Source organism: Mobula hypostoma, chromosome 2 (assembly GCF_963921235.1).
Source record: "Mobula hypostoma chromosome 2, sMobHyp1.1, whole genome shotgun sequence".
Taxonomy (NCBI): domain Eukaryota; kingdom Metazoa; phylum Chordata; class Chondrichthyes; order Myliobatiformes; family Myliobatidae; genus Mobula; species Mobula hypostoma.
Window position 1 is genome coordinate 38829891 of NC_086098.1, and position 15678 is coordinate 38845568.

Here is a 15678-nt window from a genome sequence, read left to right on the forward strand (position 1 = left end):
TGGAAGCAGGTACAGAGGAGATGTCAAGGGTCAGTTTTTTTACGCAAAGAGTGGTGAGTGTGTGGGATGGGCTGCCGGCCATGGTAATGGAGGCGGATACAGTAGGGCCTTTTAAGGGACTCCTGGATAGGTACATGGAGCTCAGAAAAATAGAGGCTATGGGTAACCCTAGGTAATTTTTAAAGTAAGTGCATGTTCAGCACAGCTTTGTGGGCCGAAGGGCCTGTATTGTGCTGTAGGCTTTCTGTGTTCCTAGTGTTGCTTTCTCTGCATTTGGATTCTCACAAATAGATTCAAACCTAAATGACATAGCATGTTTAGAAGCCCCAAAGAAATACACATTTTCCTCTAATGAAACCCTCTCCCACTCTGGCTCCGACTGCATTGCTCAAAGTTAAATGAGTTATTGGCGTATAAGTTTTATTTACTTTTTAAGATTTTATTCACTCATAAGATGTGCGCATCACTGACAAGGCCATCACTTTTTACCCCAATAATTACGGAGTATAGTTAAGAGTCAACCACATTAAAACCGTAATTCTGCTCCTAAGTCTTAGGCCTTTTGGCCCATCAAGTGTGCCTACAGCGTTCCATCATGGCTGATTTCCCTCCCTACCCCAATCTCGTGCCTCCTCCCCAATTGCTCACATTGCTTTAGGACTGGAGTCAGACTAAAAACTGTACCAGGTAAGGTAGAACATTTCTTCCCTAAAGGATATTAGTGGAACAGATGGGTTTTATGTCATTTTGGTAGCTTGCCACATTACTGATTTATTTAATTAACTGAATTTAAATTTCCCAGCTGCTGTGATGGGATTTGAACTCACAACTCTGCATCATTAGTCTAGGTCTCTGTTGTACTCATCATATAACATGATTATTATGCCACTTCTACTATTAATGTAGCAGAGGTTATGTAAGGTTTTATAACCTCAGAGAAAATTCTGTTCTTAAATATCTTTCTATTATTTTAAATATAACCTCAAATATTGTGTGTGTCCATTGGTATTTGATTTTTATAAAATAATTATCTCCACTGTCTTCATTTTTACATCACACCAGCACTGAAGCCAAATTTGAAATACAAATTGAAGATCTGTATTTGACCCTCTTCTTTTTAACCTGAAGTCTTATACTCCCTCAATGTTCTTCTACATAAGATATTCTGTTATGTTCTGAGCCTTGTAACCACTAATATGTCTGCACCGTGGCAATTTTATATAATTCCAACTGCTTCCTAATTATCCATTCAGAATATGCAGTATGACAATTCAATGCAAATAGTCTGTTTCAATGCAAATAGACCCGCTGCTTATGTTGGGCAAAGAGCTTTGTGTAGAAAGAAAAGGAATGGTTCATATGACATCCATCAAGCACAGGCTGGTAGTTCAGCCGCTTTTTAAATCATTGAATCAGATGGCTGAGATTTGATGAGCTGAATATTTCCCATTTGCAGATTTAACCTGGGGCTTTGTAATTTATATTTGGAGAATCATGTATGCAAGCTGAATGGAGGAATTTTGAGCAAATTAAATTGAACATGGAGCTCGCTAGCAACAAATTTATCCATTTAATTGAAGCAAATTAATTTCCCACTGCATAGAAGTGCGTCATTGATATCATGATTTGTAGAATATTATAACTAAGTCATTATACAAAAGAAAATTGGACACAGTTTTAAACATCAAAATATCTCCACTGGCATTTGTAACAAAAAAAGTACAAATGTGAAAAACTGGAAAACAAGAAAACACAAAGAAATGCATTAACATTGGAAAGACGGAAAATGGCAGGTACAACCTCTTCATCCATAGGAAAATGATTAAAAGGGAAAAATTCCATGAGGTGATTGACTTAATCACTGGAAAACTGGGAGCACTTCCCCCATGTCTACTTCTTTAACTCGTGAACTTTTAACTGTTGCTCAGTGCTGGTTGAAGAAACACAGTGCACAGGTCATGAGGGTTTCTCCCTAAATATTAATAAACATTCCTCTTTTCAGAAAGAGTTAAAGAACCATAGATTCTTAGAAAACTACAGCACAGCAACATGCCCTTCAGCCCAATTAGTCTGTGCTGAACTATGAACCTGCCTAGTCCTAGTGACCTGCATTTGGGCCATAGCCCATGCTACCCCAGCCATCCAAATTTCTCTTAAATGTTAATATCGAACCCGCATCCACTATTTCCCCTGGCAGTTCAATCCACACTCTCTCCACCTTCTGAGTGAAATGTTTCCTTTAAACATTTCTCCTTTCACCCTTAACCCATAACTTATAGTTGTAGTCTCACCCAACCACAGTGGAAAAGGCCTGCTTGCATTTACCTTACCTATACACCTCATAATTTTATATATCTCTGTCAAATATCCCTTCATTTTCCTATGCCCTGGGAAGAAATAGTCCTAACCTATTCAACCTTTCCTGATAACTGAGGTCTTCAAGTCTGGCAGCATCCTTGTAAATTTTTCTGCAGGCTTTCAATCTTATTAATAGCTTTCCTGTAGGTAGGTGACCAGAACTGCACACAATACTCCAAATTAGGCTTCACCAATGTCTTATACAACTTCAACATTATATCCCAACTCTAGTACTCAATACTTTTGATCTGTTGTGTATTTACAGCATTTCCTATTTTATTCAAATTATCATTCAATTAAATTTTATGTTTGAAATTATAAATGGCTTGATGTTCCATCCCGTGAGGACTTTATGCACTTCCTTGCTTAATGATCTCTCCTGTTTGGGCAAGTGAAGCTATTAAGCTCTATTAAGATAACTGGTGCAAAGGCCATTTCTATTTTATTTATTTATTGCCATGAATGTGTGGTTGGTAAGGACAGTATTTTCTATCCGTCCGTAGGCGTCAATAATAAAATTGTAGTGAATGAACCTATGCAGTCCTTCTGGTGAAAGTTGTTCCATAGTGATGATGAATAGGAAGTTCCTGAATTATGTCTTTGCACTTACAAAGGAACAGTGATATATTTCCAGATCAAGATAGTATGTAATTTGGAAAGAGAATTCAGACATTGACATTCCATGAACCTTCTGTATCTGTCCTCTTTAACAGTAGAGTTTGTAGATTTGGAAGGTGTGTTGAAGTAACCTAGGTGAGTGACTGCAGTGTTTTTTCTAGGTGGCATATTCTGTAACCACATGGCTCCATTTGTGAAAGGAATGAATGTTAGAAGATGCAATAGTAGTCAAGCAGGCTATATTATATTGGATAGTGTCAAGGTTATAGAATGCTATTTGATCTGCAGGCATGTGGCCAAGTGAAGGACACTCCATCACACTACTGACATAAGCCTTGCAGACATCGGGAATACTTTGGAGAATGTGGAACTAAGGCATGTCATCAGATAGATATGCAGCTCTTGCAGTTTCTGCATTTGTGGCTGATTTAGTGGAGTTTTTGGGTTATCAGCATGATGAAGCTTAATGCCACCAAATGGGCACTCGACTGTCATGTGGAAGATGATCATTGCCTCGCATTTGGTGTCAACTATTGTCTACCACTTGCCAGCCAATGCCTGAACATTGCCTTGGTCTTGCTTCAAGGAGCCATTCATCAGTTAATGAGAAATTAGCATCATACAATCATCAGTGAAGTTATGAAGTGTTTGAAAATATTTGGACTTAATTCTCTACCCTGAGAATCTCCTTCAGTGATGATTAGGGACTTGGACAACCACTGCTCTCTACTTGAGCAAGGTATGATTCCAGCCAGTGGAGTTTTTTCATGATTCCCAATTACATCTATTATGTTTATTTTTGATAAAAGTCAAACTTGCGTGGGTAAAACGAATATATATTTATTTGCAGAACGCTCTAGTAATGGCTTCAGTTCCACGTGAGCGGTTGCGACCAGCTCCCCAACGCCACTTCCGGTTTCGGGTGAACTGCCCTCATTGCACATTGGGAACTGAAGTTCTTTGTTATGTCCACACATAATAACACAGTTTTGAAGTCTAGAGCAATTACTCTCACTTGCCTTTGGAATTTCACTCTTTAGTCCATGTTTGGAGCTAGCAATCCTAATAAAATTCTGACACTGGCAAGCAGATTAAGTGCTGGTAAGCTTTACAATGAAGTCCTATGAACAGCAGCATTGATGTTGTGACTTGTGCTTTGGTATTTATGAAACAGCAGTCTGAGGACCAGAAGTGTGCATCCATAAATATAGTTCAACAAGCTGTCAGGGTGATTGATGAATTACCGCTCTTGGTGTAAAAGCATGAATGAACTACTGATGAATTACTGTTCCCATTGACTGTATAACGGTGGAAGGAAAGATAAGACGTTTATCAGGCATTTCTATTTTACACAGCTGGATGCCTGATGCAGACTCTAACATTCTGTTATTCTTGCCGCCTTTAACATTCATGCGCTTTTCCTTGGGTTCTGGCAAAAGTCAGTGGAGTTTACAATCTTCTCCAAAACCACTAATTACCTGCAGTAGTTCCAAATGAAGCATATGCCAGCAAGCAGAGCATATCAATGTCCAGATGTGAAAACAAATGCCGAGGGAAAAACGAGCCTTTACAATTACACACACTACTCTTCATTTCACGTGATTATACCACACAACCCTCTGTAACAGAAGCATTGTCTGCAAAGCAGCAGGTTTTGAAGTATGAGAGTTATTTCATTAATGTAGCAGCAAGCAAGCGGCTTCGCTGAAGTCACAGATGAAGATAAAGTACTGCGAATGCTGGGATTCTTCAAATAAATACAGAAAATGCTCAGCACCACGGCAAGCTTCAGTGAGGAGATAAACTGACACAATGCTGCAAGTGATGACCTGTCAGAGCCAATATAAAGGGCTAGTCTGCAGCTTCATCAAGACTGTATCCAGGAAGGGTGCAAGAGCCAATAAACCTGGAGCTAGACAAAGGCTGAAATTCAGCAATCACATTGTACGCAGAAAGTAATATTTATTTCCATTAGATTCAATTTTTCAAAACAAGTAATGATGCATTTTAGGGTGCTGTTTAATTTTCTCTGTTCAGTTCTGAGAATTATTGCATATACTATTGTAAAGAACCAACAATTAGCAACAAAGACTGATGTCAGGCAGCATCACTGCATCAGATCAACATAAATCAATATATTCAAATATTTCTGTTGCAAAATCAGGTGAAATTTTAATGGAAGAGAAGTCACCCACAGTTAATCACATTTTCTCCCCTTTCTACTTCCTTTCTCAGAACACAAAACAACAACGTATAATAAAATGAACCTAACTATATAAACACTCTCTGGCTAAAACATAATCTCTGCATTCACACTGAGTCTAATGTTTTTCAATGCCTTTTTTACAAGTTGTTCAAAATGCAGTACACTTTCTTTGTTCTGTGATCTGAATCTGCACTTTCCCCAGACATTTATTGATACTTTATACGTTCACACTTTTTTGTAATTGCAGTTAACGATTTTTAAGAAAAGTGGCAGGCTTTTAAATTGAATGTTGACATGAGCAAGGAGAAACATTTGAATTGGTTCTAAATTTAGAGTTTGACTCATAAAGTTGGAATTTGGGCTTTATTGCTTCAGTTTTCCTGATTGAGATTGAAGGGACAGAAATGAATCCCAGTGGACGAACTCTTAGTCTGTTTCGTGGGAGCTGCCATATTATTAAAAGTGGCTTTCAAGGCATCTTTAGCAGATGCCTTTAAGAGATATTGGGTCTATTAATATGTTAATGAAATCCAAAAAACCCTTCATGAAAATTTTCTGGTGTGAGTAAAGTAGGAGTAGGGCTGTTCTGTGTAATGTCCTGGATTTACTAGTGACATACTTAACAGAGGCTAGCTTGCCTTTCTGCAGGACCAGAGAGCGTTGGGTATGTTATTCTTTTCTCCACAACTCTTGGAGTATTGTTTCTCTTGATCAACTTCCCTTCCATCCGCCTTTCCTTTCATAGGGCCTCCAACAGTTTGAAATTTACATTTAGATCTTTGTACCTATCTAGCTGCATTAGATATTGACAGCTCAGCAGACACTAAGATGAGGCCTGAGGATCAGCTGGGCTTTGACCTACCTTTTCAGGCACATTCAGTGTTCGCTGTATGGAGTTTGCCTCAAGAAGTTCCAAAATGTAGTATTTTTCTTTACAAACAACTGCACCTAACATCAAAGTTCATTGAGTCAGAGATATATAGATAAAATTATTGTGAGGTCACATAGTCCAATTTCTCAATATTGATGTCCATTGTTCGTTGGTTTGAGTTTCCAGAAGTGAGCCATATCTCCTATAAAACAAAACCTCCATTTTTTTAAAAACTTGGAATGAGCTTCCACAATTAATTTTTATTTGCACATTTAAAAAAAATAAATGTGTAAATAAGTGTGGTAAAAATTGTCTTTTTCACTAAAGTGTGTACAAATGTATGGGCATCGGCTTGTACTTACCTCTTTCACCTTTAGCTTTATTAAGATGGATATAACTGGTAGCTGATACCTTTGGGTCTGTCTGGTACTAACTAGAGAATTTTCTACTGAAAACCAAGACAAGTACATATAGATTTGAATTACTTATTTACAGATTAAGTAGTGGAAAACAAAGTACTGAAGCACTGAATAGTTAAAAACAATAGATATAAAATCAGACATTCCCACTGGTAATCTTAACTTGAAACAGAGTTCCCTTTATTTCCCTTTCCTTTAAATCCCCAAATATTCTATCGCCAAATGTTGACATGGGGCTAAATTTTGACCTTGCACTCTAGATGTGAAATTGGTATTCTGCAGTTTCTACCTGATGTAAAAATAACAATGTTCATTTCCAATAACAATAATGGAAATGTAATTCAGTAGTTTTCTGTAATAAACAGCTACTCTGAAATATTGCTTGCTAATGCATCATATTTTCTACCAGTCCAAATTGCTGCCATTAATACCTTGCATGTAATTCCATCCTTCTGTCCTACCATCTACAGATTTGATCCTAAATTCACAATGAGCAGAACACCTTTCTTGACATTGGTTGGTATGAAGTACTAATTCATTTTCAGTCTTCTGTTATCAGCTTTTGTTGCTGTCTCTCAAATTGTGTAGCACTATCCTTCTCCCACAGTAACCTTGGTAGGATTTTACCATTAAGTTCAAGTTCAAATTTATTATCATCTGACTGTACATGTTTGCAATCAAATGAAACAAAGTTCCTCCAGGCCATGGTGCAACTACAGCGTATATTACACACAGCATATAAACCAAAGTAGTATATTATGAGTAAGTTACCATAATAAAATGTAATTCAAAATGCATGTAGTAAAGTGCAGCACAGGTAAGGAGTACAGTACACAGTTCACTGTCCTAGTGACAAGACCTCAATGGTGGCAGAGTATTCATTCGTCTCACAACCAGAGGGAAGAATCTGTTACCCAAACACGAGGAAATCTGCAGATGCTGGAAAACTCTTGCATTTGTAATTCTGCGAAGTCTCTCCTAGGAATGCCCACTCTGAAGAAGTTTAAATCTTCTCTTCAACGGGAGTTCAGTGAAGCCCCTCTCACTGCTCCCCCTCTGTGATCTCACCGGCCACCTTGTGCTTCTTCCTCCCCTCCCCCCACCTTCTTGCTCAGACTTTTCATCTTTTTTTTCCAGTCCTGATGAAGGGTCTCGACAGGAAATGTCGATTATTTATTCATTTCTATAGATGCTGCCTGACCTGCTGAGTTCCTCCAGCATTTTAAGCTCTTACCCAGTCTGGCAGTCCTGGTACTGATGCTTCACCTTCAAAGAAAATGTCATTTGATGGTAGGGATCCTCAAAAATGCTTTGGGCTTTTCATCCACAACACTCCCAGTAAATATGAAAAATAAGCAGAAGGAAGACCCCAATGATGCTCTTAGCAGTTCTTACTGTCCTCTGTAGGGCCTTACAGTCCGACGTCTTGCAGTTTCTGTAAAACACAATGACACTGCCAGACAGGACATTCTTAATGATGCTCCTGTAGAAAGTTGTTAGAATGGGGGTGGAGCGTCCTGCACGCCTTAACCTCCTCAAAAAGTGTAGACGCTGCTGTACCTTCTTGAGTAGTGAGGAGATATTGTGGGTCTAGGTTGGATCATCTATTATGTGCACACCAAGGAACCTTGCACTCTTCACTCTCTCTATGGCAGAGCTATTGATGTGCAATGGGAAGAGGTTGACCTGTGCCTTCCTGAAGTCCACAATCATCTCTTTTGTCTTGTCCACGTTGAGACTAGTTGTTCTTGCACTAATTTGACAAGCCTCTTCTCTGTACGACGGCTCATTATTGTTGCTGATAATGCCAACTACTGTGGTATTGTCAGTGAACTTATTGATGCGGTTTGAGCTGGACCCGGCAGTGTAACAGTTGTGAGTCAGCAGCAAACTGACCACACAACCCTGGGGGGAGCCAGTGTTCAGTGGGATGGAGCTTGAGATGTTGCTGCCAATTCAGACTGACTGGGGTTTTCCCATCAAGAAATCCAAAATCTAGTTACAGTCTAGATGAGTGCCAACAAGGTCAGTTTTACCCACCAGCCTCTGAGGGATGATCGTGTTGAACGCCGAGCTGAAGTCGATGAACAACATCCTCGTGTCTGAGGCATCGTTTTTTAGGTGGGACAGGATGGAGTAGAGGGCTGTAGCTATGGCATCATCGGTGGACTGGTTTGAACGGTAGCCAAACTGGAAAGTGTCTAATGTAGCTGGAAGGTGGGATTTTATCCATTACCAGCCGCTCAAAGCACTTCATGATTGTTGAGAGTCAGTGCCACTGGGCAGTGATCATTTAGACCGGTTGCTATTGTTTTCTTCGGTACTGGAATGATGGTGGCTGCCTTGAAACCTGCTGGGATAGTGGACTGTTTCAGAGAGATATTAAAGATGTATGTTAAGACCTCTGTTAGCTGGGCCGCACAGTCCCTCAGTGTCTGACCAGGTCTGTTGTCCAGCCCTGCAGCTTTTGTGGGTTTACCCTCACTAGGGTCCCCCTTGGCTCGGCTGTGGCCAGACAGGGTGCTTGTTCCTCAGGAAGAGAGGGGGCTTTCCTTGATGTTGCATCATTCAATTGGATAGAAAGCATTCTCCCTACCAGGAAGCGGGGCATTGCTGTCATTGACGTGCAGGGTGGACTGTACATCAGTTGTGGTTTGTATATATTGCCACATGCGCCATGTGTTCCTGGTGTCAGAAAGGTGTCTGTGGATTTTCTGTGCGTGTCCATGTTTGTTTTCCCGATGGCATAGCTCTTGCCGACCTTACTCTTGACTTGTCCCCTGATCTAAAGACAGTGTTCCAGTTCCTAAGTGTTGCTCAGACCTCTGCAGTCAGACATGATTTCTGGTTTGTCCTGGCAGTGTGGTGTTTAATTACGGTAATGTCCTCGATGCACTTTCCTCTGTAGCCATTCACCGATTCCATTTGTTCATCAATGTTGATGTGATGATTGTCGGTAGTCACCTCCATGAATATGCTCTGGTCTGTGCTTTCAACATTGAAGGTGGCACCTTCTGGCCAGGTCCTGATCTCCCTGTGAACTGGTTTGATTCATGTAGCCAGTGGTCTGTATGCAGGGATTAGCAAAATGGATACATCTTCCAAGTAACCGAGGTGAGGGCAGAGCAGAACCTTTTAGGCTCCCTGAACGTTGGTATAAACCAGGTCCAATATACTCTGTCCTCTGGTTGCAAAGTTGACGTGCTGGTAGAACTTTGGCAGGACTGTTTTTAAGTTGTCATGATTGAAGTCACCAGCAACAATGAAGATACCAGTGGGGTGAGTGGCTTTGAGGGAGCTGATAGTACCATAGATCTCCTGCAAAACTTCCCCAGCACTAGCACGGCGGTGGTGGTGGGGGGGGGAGCGGGGATGTAAACAGCAACAAACATAATGGAAGTGAACTTCCTTGGTAAGTAGAAGGGCCCACACTTCACCAATAATAATTCTCTCTCTCTGGTGAACAGCAGCCATTACTACCAAGGCTTTCACACGCCTGTTCTAACTGATATAGACACATAGCCCTCCACCATGGGTCTTGCCAGAGGTCGCAGCTTTTTTGTCTTCCTGAAAGGAGATTAGGCCTTTTAGCTGGAGGACTGAGTCTGGAATGGTGTCTTGAAGCCATGTTTCTGTCAGAATGAGTGTGCAACAGTCCCTCATCTCCCTCATGGTTCAGATGCAGACACAGTTAATCCAGTTTATTTTCCAGTGATCAGACGCTAGTGAGTAGAATTGATGGGAGCACAGGCCTGCAGGGATCCGCTCCAAGTCTCTCAATATGCTTATCATCCTTCTGCGTTAGACCACACAGCTTGTGATGGCAGCTTCCCTGAGTAGCTGTAGGAGACCACAGCATGGAGCAAAAGCCCGCTCCCCACATCAGTCTGTAACTGCACAGCGTTTTGTTCGTTCCGCTAGCTAGCAAGGGAGATGCAACGATTTTAGTGTTCTTAATGTTCAACAGTGTTTTTTCGATCATGAACAGGACAAGAAATTTCATGGTTGTTTGCTGCTGCTGCTGCGTCCATGTGTGCTGCCATCTTTTATTCTTCATTTCTCACATCCAGAGACGATCTTCCTTGATTACATTGACCCTCTGCTGATATTATGATGGGACACCCTGAAGGAGATTTGTGATGTTGCACTCAACCACAAATAGTTGCACAAGCATTAATAGGAATTAAATACACCAATAAGGACACGTAGTATGCAGTCACTTGAGTTGAGTATGATGTTTTCCTGAGGGATTACTCCTGTAATGGAGAATATCTGTGTGTGACTTGGTTTAATGTGGAGACACTGATGCAAGGGCAGCCATCACAAGATTTTTGACAGATCGCAGTCAGGGTCCAGTGACATGGAATGCAGGACATCTGGGGAGCATTCACTGCTGCAGCCTTCCTCCGCCTTCACTGCTGTTGTGTTGTGCCATCATCTCCCACCAGCTTCACTGTTGAGGTCTTGGTTGGATTGCTTATCCATCACATCCTATTAAAAAAAAACCCTGTACCCCTTAAGAAAGCTAAAAATACCCTGACCTGTGCTCTCTCACCCATGCCCAGCAGCCCTTTTAATGTGAATTCCTGCACCCCCAATTCCCTTAGATTAATTCTCATCATCTCTCTCTGTTGTGATGTGTCATCATCTACCACCAGCTCCACTGTTGAGGTCTTGGTTGGATTGCTCTTTGTCTGGAATCTCCTCCTTGACCTTACCCCTATGGGAGACCCTACCAGGAGCTAGGTTCGAGACGACATCACTCTTGGGATCTCAAGAACTCACAAGCCTCTCCACCATGACAAGGTAACAATCCTCGGAGAAGAATAAAGACACTAGGGACAAATAACAGAGTTAAAGCTCTATTTGTGAACATGTGGAACGCCTCCAAAATATAACCATGGCCTTAGTATAACATATTATCTCAGAAATATGAACTCACACAAATTAATCTAAAACAGATTTCTGAATGAGATTAACCAATCATTTGTAGTATGTAATTAGCCCCAGTGTTTACCATGCATGTAAAAGCTGTCTCAAAATAGGGTTCATTGATAAAGACAAATCTATTGAGGATGGTAATACATGATTAGGTTATAAAAAATCAATGTACGATCCTGAGCTTTTTTTTTATAACAGAAGCAAATGATGCAAAAGTAGGGAAACCATTGTGTGCAGTTTGGGTACCTCAATATGGCACAATTGAAGTGTTGGTGAAGCTGGGTGGCACTGAGCATAGAGATTTCAGTACATGGAAAGGCTGGAAATCTGCGATCATTGAGGGAAAAATATTGAGGTAGTGTACGGTGTTCATTGTCCCTTCAGAAATCTGATGGCGGAGGGGAAGAAGCTTCTGCTAAAACATTGAGTGTGTGGCTTCATGCTCCTGTACCTCCTGCATTAGGATAGCAACGAGAAGAGGGCCTTTTTGAGGCATCACCTTTTGAAGATGTCCTCGATGCCGCAGAAGCTAGTGCCCACAACTGGCTGAGTTTGTAGCAGTGCGCCCTCCATACCAGACAGTGATGCAACCAGTTAGAATGCTGTGCATGGCCCATCTGTAGAAATCTGCCAGAGTCTTGGAGGTCTACCAAATCTCCTCAAACTCCTAATAAAATATAGCTGCTGTTGTGCCCTCTTTGGAATTGCATCCGTCTGTTGGGCTCAGGATAGACCATCGGAGATGTTGACACCTGGGAGTGTGAAGCTTAAAGCTGAATGGTTTGTTTGTATGCTTTGAGTAACGATGATCTAAGCTGTAGCAGCTGTAACGCAGATTCTGTGTTAACTTTGAAAAAGCAAATGGATACATAACTTGAAAAGGAAAACAAAATGCAGAGTGTCAGGAAAAGTAGGACTAATTCAACAGTTTTCAAAAAGACTACGCGGGAACAGTGGGTCAGATAACAGCCTTCTGTGCAGTGAGATTCTATGTTGCTAATGTTTCCGTGCATATTTTATCACATTTGATGAAAGAGGTAAGGATTTAAAACAAATGTTGAATATTAATGAATACGCTTTATATTTTAAGGTTGTCATAGCTGGGAGTGGTAATGGGGACAAGCTCCCACTGCCTATTAAATGCTCCCAATGGCTTGCGCCTCAGATAGCCACTGACAACCAAGTCTGGCTCCTAGCCTTCACGTGTGGCTTCGCTTCTAAGCCCAGCAAAACCGTTTCTACTGACAGGAGAAGGGGCAAAAGCAGGTTACTGGCACCTTAAAACCAGTTGCTTCTGGCAGATGGGGCTCATCAGCTGTGGTTGGCAGCTGATCTAGGAGAAAGAAAACTCTGATTTCAAACTCCTCTGCTTTGCTGCTACACCTACTCATGGGGAAAGCTTCGGGAATAAACCCTGATGGAAAAGCCCTGAGCTGGAGTCCCTTAGGCAATCCTACATTGAGTTCAATGCTGACTGACGACTCTTGCGACACTGCTGGTACCAAACTATGTCGATCTCTGTCATTCCTTTGAGTTAATCAAATGTGTGGAGAGGGGGAGCTTGTTACATGGGCAACAGCTTGCTCTCCATATCTTACTGCCTAGTCTTGTGTATCTAGGATCCATGGTTGACTGTGACCGATGGAGGCCTCACTCATGTTTTATACCAAAATATGAAGAAATCTTTACATAAATTCACTTGCATTTGGTCAGATCTGTCCTACACATTTTGTAGAGAATATAGTTATGTTTTGTAGCTGTTTCTGCAACATTTTGAGAATCCAGGGAATTCAGCAGAGAAGCAATGGATTTTCCATTGACTTTGAAAGTAACTGCCTAGAAGTTCCTAGGCCATTTTGGAGTATGAAATTTGTCTTTCCCAATGTCAAGTACTATTAGGTGCAAATGTTACAAACTTGGGTATCTGCAATCTTGATCAAGCAACCATCTCATAAAAGAACTCTAAATATCAGTGTGGAATGAAAACTCCAGCTATTCATCCAGCTGACAGTCAAAAATAGAAGAGAGTTCCTTAACAACAAAAAAAGAAGCTGGAAGCTCTCTGAGGGACAGTTCATCCCAGGCACAGTTGTTCACTAGAGTGTTATTGATTCCATCCCACAACATGTTATCCAATTCCACCCCAACCTGATAATACATTAAGGAAGTGAAAATTATTCCTTTAAGACTACTTTCTTATATCAACGTTTAAAAAAAACCCTGCTTTTCTCCTCACACATAACTACCAAATCCTCTTTAAATCTTAATAGGTCTGTTTTCAGTGATATATAAAGTAGTCAAGAGGATGCAATCAACCTATTCCCATTCATTATGATTCAATGCACAAAACTGTAGGATTTATCAAGTTAATTTTAACATCTCCCACCTGATAGGAAAACTGATTGAATCGGATTTGCAGCTTGGTTGCACTTCAACATCTTCTGCAGTTTTCGTCACTCACACATAAATCTCGACAAGGTTTATGATTATGTGGGTTAGTGTAACAGATCCTCTTCTTTGTCATGTCAGCAATTGCACATCCAGTGGATTTAGTTAAAGGGTGATCAAGAATAAAGTCCTTGATGAATTTTCCCCTTGGTGAATTGAGGCAAAGTGACCAATTCGGGTACGCTACACAAGTTATGAGACAGTTGCATGGTGTGCCATCATAACATGGCTAGCTTTCACTCATCTTTAATTGTAAGTATGTAGGTATATTTGCAAGCATAAATATATTGATTAGATCCATTGTAAATTGGTGCATATTGGTAGCATGGAATTATCAACTATTTTGTGGAAATAGTACGTCTGTCTAGATACTCATTCCACCGAGATGCAACACTGAGCGTCATAGGAAGTCATTCCTGCCTGTGGCTATCAAACTTTACAACTCTTCCCTTGGAGGGTCAGACACCCTGAGCCAATAGGCTGGTCCTGGACTTATTTCCATCTGACATAATTTACCTATTATTATTTAATTATTTATGGTTTTATTTTGCTATATTTATACTCTATTCTTGGTTGGTGCAACTGTAACAAAACCCAATTTCCCTCGGGATCAATAAAGTTATGTCTATCTATCTATCTATCTATACTGTTAAACTGAATTGCTGAGCAGGTTTTTAAAATTTAATTAACTTGCATGAAATAATTTAAAATGTAAAATGCTCGTTATATGACTGTACCTCAGTTAATCAAGTTTCATCCCTTGCATTGTAGCCCCTTTTCCAGTTCAAAAGAAGCCTACCCAAATTACCCATTTGACAATGGAACCAACACCAACTCTATCGAATTGGAAAGATATGTAAGTCAACACTGCCACAGCAGATCCACATCAGACACTGAAAACAGAGAAAAGCTACAAGCAAGGAGGAAACTTTACATTGCTGCTATTATTTGTCTGATATTTATGGTTGGAGAAGTTATAGGTAAGTGTTCTGGTATTATTGCAACGTACATATTGTTCTTGTGCTGCATGCTGACACAATGAGAAGGAGCTTGTTTAACAATGAAGATAATGTCATTATCTTTAGTGAATCATGGATGAAATGGGCAATACTGTATTGGTATACTGAAATCACTAATAACTGTATTGTTGGGTAGTTCTCTTTCTGATTTTGGGCAACATTTTAATCTTACATTCTCAAATTCAAAATGACATTGAGTCATAGATTTATAGAGCACCACAGCAAAGAAACAGGCGTTTCGGTGCATCTAATCTGAACAGTTATGCTGCCTAGTTCCATCGACCGACAGCTGGATCAAAGTCCTCCATATCCCTACCATCCATATACTTATCCAAACTTCTCTTAAATGTTGCAATCAAACCCGCATCCACCACCCTCACCACACTCTGAGTGAAGAAGTTTCCCCTCAGGTTTCACTTAAATATTTAGGATTAGGTGTTAAAGTCTCAAAATAATGGGTAGACCATTTAACACTGAAACAAGGAGAAGTTTCATCGCTCAAGACGTGACCACTATTCAAAACAATTTATCCTGGAAGGCTTTGGAACTCCTGTCATTGATGGCATTCAAAACAGAGATCAATAAATTGCTGGATGTTAAAGGAATCAAAAGGAACTAAATAATGGGTGTGAGGGATCAAAGTTCTGGAAGTGTTGTAAATGGAATAGAAACAAGGCTAAAGAGTAGGGTATAAATAAGGGAAATGATAAGCAGACTGTGACAGGAAGGGACAGAGAGTACAAATCCAAGAAGAAATCAATAGATAAGGCTAGATGTTACAAAAGTATTAGAAGAACA

At 40.5% G+C, this 15678-nt stretch overlaps 1 protein-coding gene across 4 annotated transcripts in view; it reads left to right on the forward strand.

Moving 5' to 3' along the window:
- The window catches only part of slc30a2 (solute carrier family 30 member 2), a 176729-nt gene that overhangs the window by 101477 nt on the left and 59574 nt on the right, over window positions 1-15678 (forward strand). For all 4 annotated transcript variants that reach the window (XM_063035835.1, XM_063035843.1, XM_063035817.1 and 1 more), the window contains exon 2: window positions 14633-14841. In XM_063035835.1, coding sequence (XP_062891905.1) covers window positions 14823-14841 — 19 coding nt within the window. In that variant the 5' untranslated portion in view covers window positions 14633-14822. The remainder of the gene's footprint in view (window positions 1-14632; window positions 14842-15678) is intronic.